This window comes from Budorcas taxicolor, chromosome 17, assembly GCF_023091745.1.
Source record: "Budorcas taxicolor isolate Tak-1 chromosome 17, Takin1.1, whole genome shotgun sequence".
Taxonomy (NCBI): Eukaryota; Metazoa; Chordata; class Mammalia; order Artiodactyla; family Bovidae; genus Budorcas; species Budorcas taxicolor.
In genome coordinates, this window is record NC_068926.1 from 57,710,977 (window position 1) to 57,727,731 (window position 16,755).

The 16,755-nt window shown below is 48.2% G+C and overlaps 1 protein-coding gene across 1 annotated transcript in view; it reads left to right on the forward strand.

Annotated features, from left to right (window-relative positions):
* Positions 1–16,755, forward strand: part of KSR2 (kinase suppressor of ras 2) — a 439,551-nt gene that overhangs the window by 410,898 nt on the left and 11,898 nt on the right. The window contains exon 16 of the mRNA XM_052655174.1: positions 15,711–15,807. Within this exon, the coding sequence (XP_052511134.1) occupies positions 15,711–15,807 (97 nt within the window). The remainder of the gene's footprint in view (positions 1–15,710; positions 15,808–16,755) is intronic.

Genomic DNA, 16,755 nt, shown 5'->3' on the forward strand with positions numbered 1-16,755 from the left:
AAAAAGGGTTTGTTTTTTTTTAATGGATTCAAGTGCCTCTGCCTGTATGCATGCATATGTGCGCGTGAATATGTGTATTTTGTTTACATGTGAGTGAATTCATGTGTGTATGTGTGCAAGAAGGCAGTAGTATGTGTATATACTTGTGTATATGTGTGTGGGGGCTGTCTTTGCATTTATGGGTACACTTGTGTAGAGTCTACCTATGGATATGTTAGAAGCCAAGTGAGGGGAGAGTTGCAGGGGTGACTGACAGGATCACCTCCCCAAGCAAGGACGGCATTCATTCTCCCTGAAACACAGCACCCAAGGAGCAGAGGTTTCAAGCCAAAGAACCAAAATAAAAAATAAAAGGAAAGGAATTCCTAGAGAAAGGAACCGTGACGTCTAGAAAGGCAGAGCAAGCAGTGGAGAGGGACACAGAGAAAGAGGAGGAGGGAGGAAGAAAGAGGAGGAGGGGGAGGAAGGAGAGCAGAAAAACGGAGAGAGAAGAGGGGAGAGGAGAGAGAGAGAGAGAGAGGAAAAAACATGGCGCTTGCGAGCTGTATGTTAAACATATCCATAGGTAGACTCTACACAAGTGTACCCATAAATGCAGACACCCCCACACACATGTACACAAGTATATACACATACTACTGCCTTCTTGCACACATACACACATGAATTCACTCACATGTAAACAATATACACATATTCATGTGCACATATGCATGCATACAGGCAGAGGCACTTGAACCCATAGAAGCAAAATACACGAACTAACGGGTATGCACAGACATGTCCTTTGGTACAGGGATCCTTTGCTGGCAGCGGATCAGGTAACCTCCCCCTGCTGGCCCTGTCCAAGCCAGTGGTCTGCAAGAAAGGCATTCTAAAGCAATTTGGGATTTACCTCACTCCGGTGCACATTCGTCCAGCTAATTTCATGCCCAGGGGCCACCTGGGAAGGCTCTGGTAGGGTATGGTGTGGGAAATCAGGCAGGGGATGGCAGAAGAGGTAGGAAACTTAGAAACATGTAAATTGTGTGACATGAACTTGGTGTGTGCTTCCCGGTTAGAGTCACGGCATGCCAGGCTCGGGTGGGTCCTTGATGGAGCCTCCCTCCAGTCAGGGGTGGCAGCGGGCAGTACATCCATCTCCACTGTTGTGGAACTTAGCTTGCAGAGAAGCTCCTGGCCTGCATTTACACTGGCCCCAGACTCTCGCGTTCTCCCACATTTGCCTGGCTGAATCCCCAGCGGAGAGCTGTGCCCCTGCACCTGTGACACTGCCCACCCACCCCTGGAGGGGAGTGTTGGCTCAGGGCATGGGTGGATGGGGAATGGTTGAATGTATGAATGAGGGAACAAATGAATGGAAAAACTTGACCTTGACCACACCTGGTTCTCAAAGCAGAGAAGAATGGTTCAAATCTGTCTAACTCCTAGACCTAGTAGTCCAATTTCTGCTGACCCACTCCAGTTTCTTAGAACAAAGGTCAACAGCCATTTTCCGTAATGGGCCAGACAGGAGATATTCCAGCTGTGTCAGTCCCTGTCATAAATACTCAACTCTTCCGCCATGATGCAGAGGTGTCCACACACAATATGGAAACAAAGGGTGTGGCTGTTCGCCGACAAAACATTATTTCACAGAAATTTGAGTTTCATGTGATTTTCACAGGTCACAAAATACCATATCTCTTTTGAATTTTTTAAACTTTTATTTAAGGGTGTTAAAAGTAGCTGTGGGTTTGTCATATATGGTCTTTATTATGTTGAGATATGTTCCCTCTCTGCTCACTTTCTCAGGAGTTTCTAGCACATATGAGTGTTAATTTATTTACTTTGACAGCACCAGGTCTTGCAGCATGCTGCAGGATCTTTTAGTTGAAGCATACCAATACAGGATTCCCTGGTGGCTCAGTGATAAAGAATCCGCCTGCCAGTGCAGGATACACAGATTTGATCCCTGGGTCAGGAAGATCCCCTGGAGAAGGAAATGGCAACCCCACTCCAAAATCCTTGCCTGGGAAATCCCATGGACTGAGGAGCCTGGCAGGCAGTCCATGGGGTCCCAAAGAGTCAGACACAACTTAGTGACTAAGCAACAACAACAATAGGAACTCTTGGTTGTGGTGTGTGGGATCTAATTCCTTGACCAGGAATGGAACCCGGACCACCAGGGAAGTCCCAAATGGATGTTGGAAAAGTAGGAAGATGAAAAGTCCCCTTCCCCACCAACCCCCAGGTTTCTGGTGAGAGGGAGACAAGCATCAGTCTTGTCTCAGGAGCTCAAGAACATTGGTTTTCTCAGCTCTCAGCCTCTGTTCTTTCTATTTCCCGAAGCGGCCAAGTAGCTTAGAGATTGAGAGCAAGATGTATGTGTCAAATAGACCAAGGGGAGAATGCCAGTTCTGCCTCCTCTATCTTAGCTGTGTGAGCTTCGAAAACAACCTCACCAGTCCGAGTCTCAGTTTTCCCATCTGTGAAGTAGGAATGATACCTCCCAAAAAGGGTCAAGGTTAAGAGTAAGACTAAATAAGATCATTCATACAAAACCTTTAGCATAATGCTCACGGGAAGGTTCAGTGAATGGTATTGCTTATTCTTAGGAGGCAGCATGGCTCTGTGGCTGCAAGCCCACAGTTTCGTCTCAGACAGGTCTGGGTTCCAGCTCAGCTTTGCCAGTCGAAGCACAGCCTTGGGAAATTCTATCCCCCTTCTGCTTTTTGGTTTCCCCATCTCTTCCATGACGGACAAGAACCCAACAACTCTAGAAATTTCTACACATATTCTCTTCCCCCTTTTCTCCTCCCCCTCTTCCCTTCCTCCTCCTCCCTCTCTTCCCAAGGGCAGAAAGGACACAACTATGTTATGGGATTATACACACCACTCATCTGTCTGCCCCTTCTCCTTTACCAGCCCCACAGTCACTTTGTCAGACTGAGTGAAGTCAGAGAAGGACAAAAACCATATGATAGCACTTTCATGTGGAATCTTTAAAAAAAGGGTGGGGGGAGGGACAGAGGAGTGTACAAATGAACTTATCCACAAAACAGAAATAGAGTTACAGATGTAGAAAATAAATTTACGGTTACTAGGGGGTAAGTGTGGGGGAGGGATAAATTGGAAGACTGGGATTGACATATACACATTACTATAAGGAGATCAAACCAGCCAATCCTAAAGGAAATCAACCCTTCATTGGAAGGACTGATGCTGCAGCTGAATCTCCAATACTTTGGCCACCTGATGCAAATAACTGACTCATTAGAAAAGACCCTGATATTGGGAAAGATTGAAGGCAAGCGGAGAAGGGGACGACAGAGGATGAGATGGTTGGATGGCATCACCAATTCGATGGATATGAGTTTGAGCAAGCTCCGGGAGTTGTTGATGGACAGGGAAGTCTGGTGTGCTGTAGTCCATAGGGTCACAAAGAGTCAAACATGACTGAGAGACTGGACTGAACTGATACATAAAATAGATAGCTAATGATAACTTGCTGTACAGCATAGGAACTCTACTCAATACTCTAGTAGTTTATATGGGAAAAGAATCTTAAAAGGAGTGTATGTATGTATTATTATGACGTTCACTTTCCCATGCACGTGAAACTAACACAACACTGTAAACCAACTAGACGCAGATGGAATTTTTTAGAATATCAAATATCAAATAGTCAAGTTCATCTTCTTCATTAGGGATGCAGTTTTTTCAGAGGGAAGGAGATCCACTGGGACTTTCATGTAAGGGTCAATCACTGGCCGTGTGCCCTGACTGGGCTGTAAACCCTGTGCAGAAGATGGGGAGCAGGAAACCGCTTTCTGCCCTGAGAGTCACAGCCAGGGAGCCTTCCAGGCGAGGCTGGGCTCCCAGGAAGAAGAATTTGGTTCCCGCTCTGCTTTCTCATTTCAGTCTGTCACTAGTTCAATATTTTCCAAACCGTCTATAGCATAAACATGTGTCAAGTCTGACTCAAAGTTGCTTTTTTCTCAGTTTACAAAAGTAATACATGTTTATTGGAGAAAAATTAGGAAAGAGAGATAAGCAGGGAGAAAAAATGTCTTGCAAAGCTTCTGATCCCACGACCCGGGACTAGGCCTGCTAACACCCTGGAGTCTATCTTCTCTGTGAGTTTTAATGCATATGAATTAGGTGGTGTATGTATACACTTTAAAAACAGTCATTCAGTTGACTGTTCAGTTTACAAAAATGTGGTTCTGGTCAGGGGCAACAGTAACATATCCAGTTGAGTTTTGATATCCAGCCCCGGAGGGAAGGACCTGGGTCGGTCCAGTCTTTTCATGCCACAGAGAGCCTTGGGCAGGAACGAGACCTGAAGCTTCCTTGCTGAGTGGGTCTGGTTTGGCACATAGTCAGTTTCATGTGCTGAGCTGGTAAGGAAGACCTGCTTTGGCCCAGAGCACGGCTCTCCCAGGTCCCACAGGCGATGGGAAGAAGGAAAGTGGTTGGAGTCCCTCATTTCTTTGTTCATCCATTCACCCATTCTAGAAGCACTTCCTGAGCTCCTCCCCCAGACCTGGCCCATGTGTATTGCCCACTGGACTTGGCTTGCATGGATGCATCCAGAAGCTCTCCAGATCCTCTCCCACGGTCTAGCTCCCTGCAGCCTGCCTTGCCTGTTTTTGGGTGGCAGCTGGGAGTTCCCAAACAGAAGCAACAGAGTGGGTGATGAGGCCAAACATGGGCTGACCCTGAACTGAAAGGGTGGAAGGAGAGGCCTAGAGTTGGGAAGGGAGGGAGAGTCTCAGCTCAGTGCATAAACAAGGGTTTCTAAGGTCAGGTCCTTTGAGCTGGGCTCTGCCAGTTCCTGCTCTGTGAAACTATCCTTTTCCCAGGGGATCTTAAGAAATCCTGGAAAGATGATTTGAGACTTGGACTCGGGTCCTGACCCCATTGCCCGCTGACTGTGGGTCCCTGGGCAGGTTACTTAACCTTCCTGCACATGAATTTTTCCATTTGTAACATAGAGCCTCCCCTCCGGTGCAGGCTGGCATGACAGGGTCTCGGCTCAGTGCCTTGTAGAGAGACCGCCATCAACTCCAGGCAGCTAAGTGCACGTAGAGATCACATTCCTACTCACACGGATAACCAACCCTTTTCCGGAATCATCTCTCCTCACAGTTCACAAAGCACTCTGAGTTCCAAAGATTTCAGGTAACTTGCCCAAGACCACACAGCTAAAAAGGGACAGGCTGACTCACTGCCTCGGCTTCCTCATCTATACAAAGGGAATAACCAGATCTATTTTGCCAAGTTATTAGAAGCATTCAGTGTGATGATACCTGGGAACCTTTGGGCTCTGTCTCGGTCCCCAGGGAAGCCTTAGGTAGATGGTCGTCTTCCTAAACATGATGAGGCCTGCCCTCCTTGGAGAGATTAAATCGGGGTCATTTGGTTGGATGTTGCCAGAAGTCACTCCACAGTCCTTGCCCTGAAACAACAGAACAGGATGTGGTTGGAAGGACTCCCTGCTGCTCACCCTGGCTACCTGTTCAAAGAGGCACCCTCCCCATGCTCATGGTCTGCCTGACCACACACGTGCTTCCTCGTTGCCCTCATCATCACCTACAATTATTCTGTGTGCCTGTCATGTCTCCCCCACTAGAATGTCAGCTCCATCACCAAGGAAATGATCCTTTTTATCTTGTCACTGCACATACCTGGCCTGTGTGTGTGTGTGTGTGTGCGTGCTCAGTCATGTCTGACTCTTTACAACCCCATGGACTGTAGCTTGCCAGGCTCCTCTGTCCATGGGATTTCCCAGGCAAGAATACTGGAGTGGGTTGCCATTTCCAGGGGATCTTCCTGGCCTAGGGATCGAACCCGTGTCTCCTGCATTGCAGGCAGATTCTTTATTCACTGAGCGACCTGGAAAGCACCTCCCTGTTAATACCTAATTGGCAGGAGGGGAAAGTTGTCAGGCCTAAGGATTAAATGAGCCCAAATTTCCCAGAAGTTAGGACAGGTACCACCAGCCCCAGATAATGTTGAACCACTAGTGGGATCATGATTTTCTTCTTAATTCTCTCTCTATCCTTCTGGTGACATTTAGGAGAAACTTTTCATTCAGTTCTGGTATTTAATACCTTCCTAAGTACTCTTGCCTGGAAAATCCATGGATGGAGAAGCCTGGTAGGCTGCAGTCCATGGGGCCGCGAAGAGTTGGACATGACTGAGTGACTTCACTTTCACTTTTCACTTTCATGCATTGGAGAAGGAAATGGCAACCCACTCCAGTGTTCTTGCCTGGAGAATCCTAGGGATGGTGGAGCCTGGTGGGCTGCTGTCTATGGGATCGCATAGAATCAGACACTACTGAAGTGACTTAGCAGCAGCAGCAGCAGCAACCCTTACTTGCTGAACATTTAAACAAAAAGAGGAGGCCTTAAGCTTCAACCATTTGGCAGGCCATGATGCCAAGCAAGGGTTTAATTTTGGTTTTTAGTGGGTTTGTTTTCATTGTATGTCTATTTTTACACTTATTTGGGGCTAGAAATTCTGAGTTTCCTTCTGATAATGATAAAAGGTAATGATACATTTTCTTCCTAAAATACACTTATTTTTCAGAGGCAGTGCATCTAAAGGAAAACTATTAGCAAGTGATAAATAATATGAGCTGGCCAATCTGGCAAAAAATCTTTAGGTGGTTTTGGAATGATTGCAGTGTGGGAGGTACCAAGTGAAATCCTCACTGAACTTTAGGTGATGCTGAGAAAAGATACTGTAGAGTCCAGGAGGAACGTTCTTTGGATGCCTTTCAATTAAAGTCAGAAGAACAGGTCTTGGGCAGTGGCTGGACCACACAGTGGGATGACAGGCAAAGGAAGCAGCCAGAAGTTTTTGTAGTGAACTAGAGGCCCAACCCTCCCCAGCTGGATGCCGGTGCCCCTGGAACACTCCCTCCCTCAGAAGACACAGACCAGGGAGGACGGAATGTCACAGTCAGCGGCTGGGGCACCCCTTAAAATGTACAGAACCCCTATCTCAGTTCTTCTAGGGCCCAGAGGAATTCAACACTTGGCCTTTCTGGATTTAGCAAAAATGGAGAGAGGAATCCAGTGAAGTAGAGATTATAAGCTTCTTTTTCCTTCCCACTTCTCCAAGCATGGCAGGGTATCAAAGGCTGGGTGGCGCTGGGGGTGGTGCATTTGCAAAAATAAAGAAAAAGTGCTGAAGCCCTGCTTTCAAGCACTGCTAGTTTCTGCTCTGCATATTCCGAGGCCTTGAGGGTCCCTGTCATCTTTCTTGTCTGGCTGGGACGTGAGCCTTCCCCAGCCAGCCCCTCACTTAATGGAACTCTATAACTCTTCATTTCCTGGACGCATGTCGGGTTAAACAGGTGGCACACAGCTGGCATTTCTCACTCGCTTTCTGGCATTTCCCATTTTTATGGGAAGCTAACCTGGCTTTTTTTTATTATAAAGCCCCAGAGTTCCAAGGTTTAATATCCTCGGTGTTAGATTCACAAAGTACTTGGAAGTTTGAGATTGCCTGCGGCTGGAATTTGATGGAGCAGCAACTTGTCACTGGGTGTGTGATTTATTTGCTCAAGGGAAGGGGAAAGCGCAGAGGGCAATTAAGTGGATTTTGAGTTTTGAGAGATCGGGGATGCTGAGAAGTAAGTGAGGAGGAGGAGCAGCTGAGGGGTTGTAAATCCCTTCTGACAGAACCCAGTGTTTTTAAAATAATAGCTGACTTTTAAACCAGCTAAAAATCAGGCAGAGCTGAGGACGGTTCCCACCCAGCTGTTTCTTTTGTCTGGAGGATCAGCCCTTGGGGAAGGCAGATACCTCTAAGATGCTCTCTAGAGTCTGGCCATATGGCCTGGGCTGTGCGATCGAGCATACTGCATTGGTCCTGCCTCAGGGCCTTTGCACCTGCTGGCCCCTTAGCCTGAAGGCCTTGTCTCCCAGATTTCCAGGCAGCCGGCTTATTTCTTTTGTCTCAGCATGCCATTGCCTGGAGCAGCTTTTCCTGAGAGTCCTAGCCCAGAAGGTTCCCAGCTCCTCCGCTTTTTTCCCAATAAGTCCACTCATTCTGTTCATAGTACCCATTCCTCTCCCGACAGTTCATCAGTTTGCTGGCTTACGTGTTTATCACCGAAATTCTCCTCATCCCGGCAGGCCCAGATGAAGATGGGCCCGCCTCACTCACTGTATCTATTATACCTAGAACAGTACCAGGCCCACATGGCACTCACTAAAGGGACTGTGATTGTGAACTTAATGATCTCTGGGGCTCAGGAAAACAAGATTGGCTTGAAAGGCAGGTCTCAAAGTGGGGTCCCCAGACCACCTGCGCTATTAATAGCGTCACCTGGGAACTTGTCAGAAAAGCACATTCTCAGGGCTCCCCCTGGACTCCCAGAATCGGAATCTTTTGTGGGTGGGAACAGCCATCTTTGTTTTCCCAAGCCGTTCCAGGGGAATTCTCACGCATGCTCAAGTTTGTCGGCCACTGCCCCAGTGCTTAAATACCTGTGAGGTCCAGGCAGGTGGTGTCACTGCAAGAAGTGGACAAGGTGTGGCAGAGGAGACGCTACGCGCCCTGTTGAGGGACATTCGAATGCAAGACCGAGCCTGCCCAAAAGTCTAACACCCCTTCCTTCCTAAAAGGACCAATTGTTACTTTCATCCGGAGCCCCTTAGAACTCCCAAAAAAAGCCCACAAGCAAAATAAGCCAAGAAAAGTAAAGTTACAGGCCCCTGAGAAGGTGTTTTTGTTTGGTTGGATGTGATGTGGATGCTCTGGTGGGGATCCCACACCCAGGAACCCTGGAAGAGGAGGCCTGGCCATAGGAGGCACCCGTAGCATCGCATCTCTCCATCCTTCAGAAGCTTTTGTATGTTGGGAGGACAGCGACAGCCAGGTAGGCTAGACCCTCCCTTCGTGGTGTGTACAATCCAGAGGGAGAGACAGCCCGTAATCAAAGACTCCAGCTGGCCCATGTGGAATGGCAACCACAACAAGGGCTGCAAAGATGGAGTGCCCGGTGCCACAGGGGCCGACGGGAGGAGGGGCCGAGCTGGGGAGGCGTCTGAGGCCAGATGGGGAGAGCATCGCAGGCCGAAAAGATGAGCTGGTGGGCAGTGGCCCTGAGCTAGGCCACTGTGGCTGGAGCTCCATGAGCAAAGGGGTGAGCTGTCTGCTGGGGCCAGACTCTGCAGGACCTTTGGATGATGGAGGAGTCAGGTCTGTGTCCACTGCTGGGCAGTGGGGAGCCATTGTAGTGGGGGGGTGACCTGGTCAGCCTTGCATTTTGAAGCTGCCACTCAAAAGTGCTGGATGGAAAATGAATTGGGAGAGGCAGAGTGGCCATGAGGGGCTGCATAGCCATCCAGACAGGAGAGTGTTATTATTAGAGGTAATATTAGGATAGTATTAGACATAATAATATTAGAAATAATATTAATATTATTAGGCATGATGTGAGCCATGTTCAAGGAGTACATATTCTGGCAAGTCGCTGGGCTGAGCACTGTACTTCCATGATCCCATTTCCCCCTCATACCCTATCTGCAACGCTACTTATTACCCCTGAGTAAGTCAGTTGCTGCAGTAAGATTACCATGAACTCAGTGGCTTGGAACAACAAAAACATATAGCTCTGAAGGTTAGAAGTCCAAAATGGGTCTCACAGGGTTACAGTCAGGGCTTGGACAGAGCTGCATTCTGTTCGGGGAGGGGGTCCTTGGGGAGAACCCACCCCTTGCTTTTTCCAGCTTCTCTTGGCTCCTGCATCCCTTGGCTTGCAGCCCCTTTTCCATCCCCACAGCCAGCAAAGACTGGTTGAGTCCTTCTCACGTCACATCACTCAGCCTCCTCTACCGTCCTCTGATCTCCCTCTGCCTCCCCTTTGCCTCCTGGTTCACTTGCCACCTTCCCTCACTCAACTCTTGCCTTCCTTTTACAAGGACCCTTGTGATGACATGTTGGGCCCACCCTGATCCTCCAGAGTAGTCTCCCCGCCTCAAGAACCTTAATTTAATCACAGCTACAGAATCCCTTTTGTGCGTAAATATTCTTTCTGCACACAAGCTCCGTAGTGTCTGACTCTGCGACTCCATGGACTGTAGTCTGCCAGGCTCCTCTGTCCGTGGAATTTTCCAGGCAGGAATACTGGAGTGGGTTGCCATTTCCTTCCCCAGGGGATCTTGACCCAGGGATCTAACCCCTGTCACCTGCATCTGCCATGTCTCCTGCATTGGCAGGGGGATTCTTTACCACTGCGCCACCAGGGAAGCCTGTGGATATCTTTGGAGGACTGTTACTGAGTTGACCACTGTTACTGACGGGAACACAGGTGAGCCACAGTGAGTTCCCAAGGCGTTTGGCCTCAGAGGGCGCAGAGTTGGGCTGGGAGCCGGTCTGTCAGTCTTCAGAGGAGGTTGCCCCCCGCCCCCACTCCCCACCATTCACACTGGCCTGGCTCCCTGGCTTTGATGGTGAGGAGTTTGTGGGAGAGAAAGGAAACAGCTGCTACGGCGTTCAGATTTCTTTCCCAGCCACTGATTTGGCAAAATGAGCCAGTTTGAACAGAGGCCCTTGGAGAGAAACCCACTAGATGGTTTTATCTGATCGGTTTTGACAAAAAGCCTCTTTTAGGACACTTTACAATAAAAATCTTACACTTGCCGCACCAAAGGTTTACTGTGTCACCTGGGATGTGAGATCAAAGACAGCCTTCTATGAGCTGCCTGGGGCCAGGGCTGGGAGGGACGGTGACCTGTAGATAAGATGGTCCATGCTCCTCTTCTCGGAAGAACACGATCTTTGTTGCAGAGAGAGATGCTGTGTGTACACTAGCTCTTGAGCCTACGCCCCAGAAGCTAGAGAGGTTCTAAATATATCTGTAAGCCACCAAAACACCTTCTCTTGACCTTCAGACTAACTCTGCTACCGAGGGCAGTGGACGTCATTAATCTTCCTTGCTATCAGTGATGTTCGTAGCGATATTACAGCCACCATTTACTGAGGGCCTATGATGTGTTGGAGTCTGAAAAAAATTGTTAAGACTCAAAAGATGGGAGTTCAGAACATAAACCCTGGAGCCAGCCTGCTTGGGTTCAAATCCCAGGTCGGCTTCACCTCCCTGAGCCTCCTCTGTAGAAATGGGGCTGATTCCGAACTCGGTGAAGTCGAAGGTGCCGCCGACTAGAACGCGTGCTGTTTCTTCCATGTACTCCAGAGAAAGGCAGTGCCCGTGAAACTGTCACCTGTCCATGAATGCAAAACACATTCTGATTTCAAAGATGCTCATTACAATGTGAGGAAATGCCCATTGAAGTCAGTGAAACACCAAGAGAGCACCCACCTCCTGGGTTCTTAGGCTTAGACCGGCGTTGGGCACATAGAAAGGGCTCGGCCTGTGTTAGCTGGTATTGTTACTATTGTCCCCATTTTACACACAAGGAAGCCGAGTTTGAAGTCAGTTCCCAAGGTCACCCAACAAGCAGTAAAGGGTAGAGTTGGAATTTGGATTCCCTCAACCCTGTGTCTCTTTCCTGGCCCCCGAATCGTGTCCAGCACCTGGGCACCCGCACCGTGGATGCCGTGGCTGTGTGTCCCTGACACAGGTCGTCTGCCCCTCTGGATGTCTGCATCCTCACCTGTAAGAGGTGGGTGACAACGTGGACCCTCCAGGGCTGCTGCGAGGATGCTGGGGGCGAGATAGGTCCCACACGTGCTCAGAAAACCATCCTGACCTCCCTTCCCTTCTGCACCGCACATCCGCAAGTGGCTTTTAGGGCACTGGCATTAGCCACAGAAACTCCACGCTCGAGCGGTTGCCGCAGATACTTGGACCGACCTGCCTGGACTGTTGGAGCCTCAGCCACTCATGTGCCTGCCCAGTGCCTGTTCCTGCTCAGAGCTCAGCCCTCACCCTACACCTCCTCTCACTCAGCCACTTATACACACCTGAACAGGCACCGCCGTGCACCCCTCCTTTCCCCTGCAGGTACTGTCCCTCTGGACTCTGTGAAGCATTTAGAAACAGATACCAGGGATGTCGATATTGCCTGAGATTTTGTTTCAACACCATGTGTTAATGGTTCATCCTTTCCTCACTGATTTTTTAAAATTTATTTTTAATTGGAGAATAATTGCTTTACAATGTTGTGTTGGTCTCTGCCATACATCAACATGAATCAGCCATAGGTATCCATATGTCCCCTCCTTCTTGACTCTCTCTCCCTCCCACCTCCTGCCCTATCCTGCCCCTCTTTGTTGTCACAGAGTACCTGATTTGACCTCCCTGTGTCATACAGCAAATTCCTACTGGCTGTCTGTTTTATATATGGTTATGTGTATGTTTCCATACTACTCTCTCAATTCATCCCACCCTCTCCTTCCCCCACTGTATCCAGCAGTCTGTTTTCTATGTCTGTGTTTCCATTGCTGCCCTGCAGATAGGTTCATCAGTACCATCTTCTTAGATTCCATATAAATGTGTTAATATACGACATTTGTTCATCTATTTCTGACTTACTTCACTCTTATAGTAGGCTATAGGTTCATCTACCTCATTAGAAGTGATTCAAATGTGTTCTTTTCCTGGCTGAGTAATATTCCATTGTATGTATGTACCGCAACTTCTTATCCATTCACCTTTGATAGACATCTGGGTTGCTTCCATGCATGTCTTAACTATTGTAAATAGTGCTGCAGTGAACATTGGGGTACATGTGTCTCTTTCAGTTTTGGTTTTCTTGGGGGTATATGCCCAGTAATCATGGATTTTTTTTTTAAGTATATTTTTTTTGGAAGGATAATGTATCTACCACAGTGTTCATATCCTAAGAGCACAGCTTGATGAATTTTCACTAAACACACATCCATATAACCAACATCCACATCAAAATATAGAGCATCACCTGCCCCCAGCACCCCTCACGCCCTTTCCAGCCTCCCCACAAAAGGTCACCACTGTGCTAACTTGTAGCACATAAACAAGTTTTGTCTGCTTTTGGACTTCATATAAATGGAATCATTCAGTGTTTGTGTGGCTTCTTTTGCTCAGCATTTGTTTAGAACTTCATGCCTTTTGCAGTTAGCAATAATTTGCTTATTAATAATCCAGTATGAATTTATTTTGTTACATGGATATATCATCATTTTTCTGTTGGTGGACATGTGGGTAGGTTCCAGTTTGGGGCTAATATGAATGGATTGCTATTAACATTCTAGAATATTCTGGTACATTCTGGTACATGTCTGTAGGTCAATATGAGTATGCATGCCTGCTGGGTACATGCTTAGGGAAGGAATTGCTGGTCCTGGCTTATTTGTATATTTCACTTTAGTGGACGTGCCAAGCTGTGATCTTACCAACTGATATCCTACCAGCCCATGTGTGTGAATGTGTGTGTGTGTGTGTGTGTGTGTGTGTGTGTGTGTGTGTGTATGTGGGCTCCGGATGCCATAGGTGGTGTGTGTGTGTGTCCACGGGGCTCCAGATGCCCTAAGGTGGAAAGAGAAGCACAGACTTCAGCAGCTGCTGCTGGAAAGGAGGATGTGAGCAGGGGAAAGGAGACAGGCATGGACATTTGGACCCTGCAACTTCTACACAATCACCCTGAGAGTCTAGGAATCTCGGAGCCTATTGCAATTGTTCACTGTGCTGTCTACAGTGGGGACGTAAAATATTTCTTCTGGGCTCTGGCGGGTAATCAGCGTAGGTGACTATTCCGGAACAGCGTCTCTGGGTGAGGGAATCCACCCACAGTCTCTACCATCCTGAATACTTAAATGTCACTTTGGTCTAATTGGCTATGCAGCCCACTCCCCCCTCCTCCAGCAGCCATAGCAAACGCACTACCTGAGCCAGCAAGAGGGGACAACCCTGAGTCACCGTGGCTGTCACCCGCCGACAAACTGCACAACCCTGGACAGGAGAATCAGCCTCTCTGTGAGTCAGCTACCCTGGGAATCTCACCTTAAGCAGGTGAAGAAACCAACCTTAGTCGAAGATCATGAGTGATTACAGGTAGCATGATGAACAAGTGGATAGATGGGTAGATAATATGTGGACAGACCAATGCGATGTGTGTATAAATATATAATTCTTATATATATTTGCGCACAAGTATGTGTGTGTGTGTTCACCGTTTTATTGATCATTTACCACCTCTCATAATAGCCAGCATTTCAGGAATAGTGACTGTATTGGGCATGGAGACTTGCCTATACCCTGACACACCCGATTTCATGTGCTTCTCCTAAGAAACCTGATAAAAGCAAAATCTGTATTGACCCCATTTAACAGATAATGAAACTGAGGCTCAGAGAGGTTAACTCTCCTGCCCAGGGTCACAGCCACTGACAGACAAACCACGGTTCCAACCCAATCTGACACTAGGCCCCTGTTCTAACCACTGTGGACACCAGTGAGAGAGATCTTTCTCTTATGCAGTCCTCACACTAATTCTGTGGCTAGGTCTCGTTAGTTCCTTCGAGAGATGAGGAACCTGAGGCCCAGAGAGGTTAGGTAGCCCACTGAAAGACACAAAGATGCACAGTGGGTGAAGAGCAGAGCCCTTCTGACACCAACGTTCTGGCTATAACCACATGATCTCCGCTGATTCTAGCCCACAGCAGGGCTTGGAAACTACTAAAGGAATGAACAGGATGCAAGAACATTTTAGCAGTCAAGTCACAGATTAAAAGAAACGTTCATGCCATCATTTTGACACAGAAAAGGAACGTTCCTAGTGTCCTTCCTTCTTCTTTCAGCCAGTAGTGGATACAGTGAGCGAGATGTGGTCCTAGGGACGGGATGCCTTGGTGAATCTAGAACTCATTCCTTCTCTCGTTCATTTGGTGACTGTTCATCGAGTGCGTGGTCTGTGTGCCCCAGGCATCGTGCTCATTGCAGAGGAAATGGTTGGACAAACATGCCGGCGATTAAATGAGGTGTTACTGTTACTGTATAATGTCCTTTTTCATCTTGTCATTCATCTGGAACCGCTGGTCCTCAAAATGAACTCAATGAGGCTGAAAATAGTTTGAAAATCCTCTGTCCAGACAGGCATCTGATTTGGGGGAGTGTTACTGGTGTTTACACACCCCTGTTCAAAGGCTTGAATACATCATTCACTTAGTACACATCAGCGACGGCTTTGCTGATCTTTCATCACTGTCCCCACACACCAGTGGCTCCTGGCAAGTGATGGCAGCTGGGATGAGGGGCCAGCAGAGTGCCATCTGAGTGCTGCCTGTGGACTGCCACACACAAGTTACCGGTTTCGAGCAGATTTTCACCTGTGAGAGCCTGGGTTAGACAGTGCGTGGCATTCCTGCTTCTGGGCTAGGCTAGACTCTGAAGGTATCCTTGGATGCCGAGGGGGCCAGGGGGAAGCTGGTGAAGATCCTGAAGAACCCCAAAGGACTTGCTCCCAGACCCGCATCCCAGAACCAGAATCAAGGTCCAGTAGCAGGCTTAACATCTCGGGGGCATAATAGTGGCGTGTCCACACACGCCCCACTCTCTATGTGTCACTTTTCGTGTGTGTGCCGCACAGCTTGCAAGATCTTTGTTCCCCAACCAGGGATCAAACCTGGGCCCTGGCAGTGAAAGAGCCAAGTCCTAACCACTGGACCACTTGAGAATTCCCTCTGTGTGTCGCTTTTAATAGCTGTTGTGGGTGGCCCTTATCTTAACAACTGCCAACCATTAATTTCGTTCTTTTGCTTTCCAGCCTCTGTAAGGGCCGGACACTCTATTCTGTGGTGAGAGACGCCAAGATCGTCTTGGATGTCAACAAAACAAGACAGATTGCCCAAGAAATTGTGAAGGTACCGTAGGGTCTGGGGCCTCCTCCCTGAACCTCAGAAAGACCTGGCCCCATCCTGAGACTAATGGTGTGGCTTCAGACCAACAGTTTGGGCTTAAAAGAAATTAAACTTGACCGAATGACACCGGGCTGTGTGTGTATAACAATTGCTAAAACAGCCATTAGAGACGGTCAACCAATGTTTGGTTTCCTTCTGGTGTCCTGTCATCAGGATAACTGGGTGTGTGCAGGGACCAGGGGGCTCTTCTCATTACTAGAATTCCTTACCCCCCGAATCCTTGAATTCCCATGAGTGTAAACCATCTCTCTCCATAGCTGCTGGGGAACTATCAAATTGTTGGGTGTTGTTTGGGATTAGAACAAACAAGAACATGCTGTGTTTTCTGGTGGGTACCTCGTGACTCCGTAGTATTCAGGTTTTTATTCTCCATTGGATGTGTTAGGACTGAACTTCAAAAAAGAAATAAAACTGTGACTGCTCATTAAGGCGAAAATAGAAATCTAGGTATTTCACCCTTGAGCCTGACCTCCCATAAGCCCTTCTCCATGTTCTTGATGATCGCCTCATGATACGTCTCTTGAGGAACACAAGTGAATTTCTGCAGTGGTGTGGAATAAGATCTAAGGGGTTCCTTTCTCTTGAGGGCCCTCTTTTCAGATTTGGCCCTGCTCCTTTCCCTCGGGGGAGATCTTCCCTTGCTTCTTTTTCAGGAAGCAGAAGCACTTAGATGGAGATGGTTTTGCTATGATCTGAGGCTGGTGGCAGATTTCTGCCTTGGGGACCCTGCCTGTTCCCACTTGCCGTGCCTTCTCCACCCTACTTGCAAGCCTGGGTGTTTGGGCCCCAGGTCTGCAGCTGTTCAGCATGTGTGGTCTCAATGGAAAGGCAGGGCGTGTGAACCGTGAGCCCAGGCCAGGCTACAGTGAGCACAGAGGTGTGCTTGTCTCC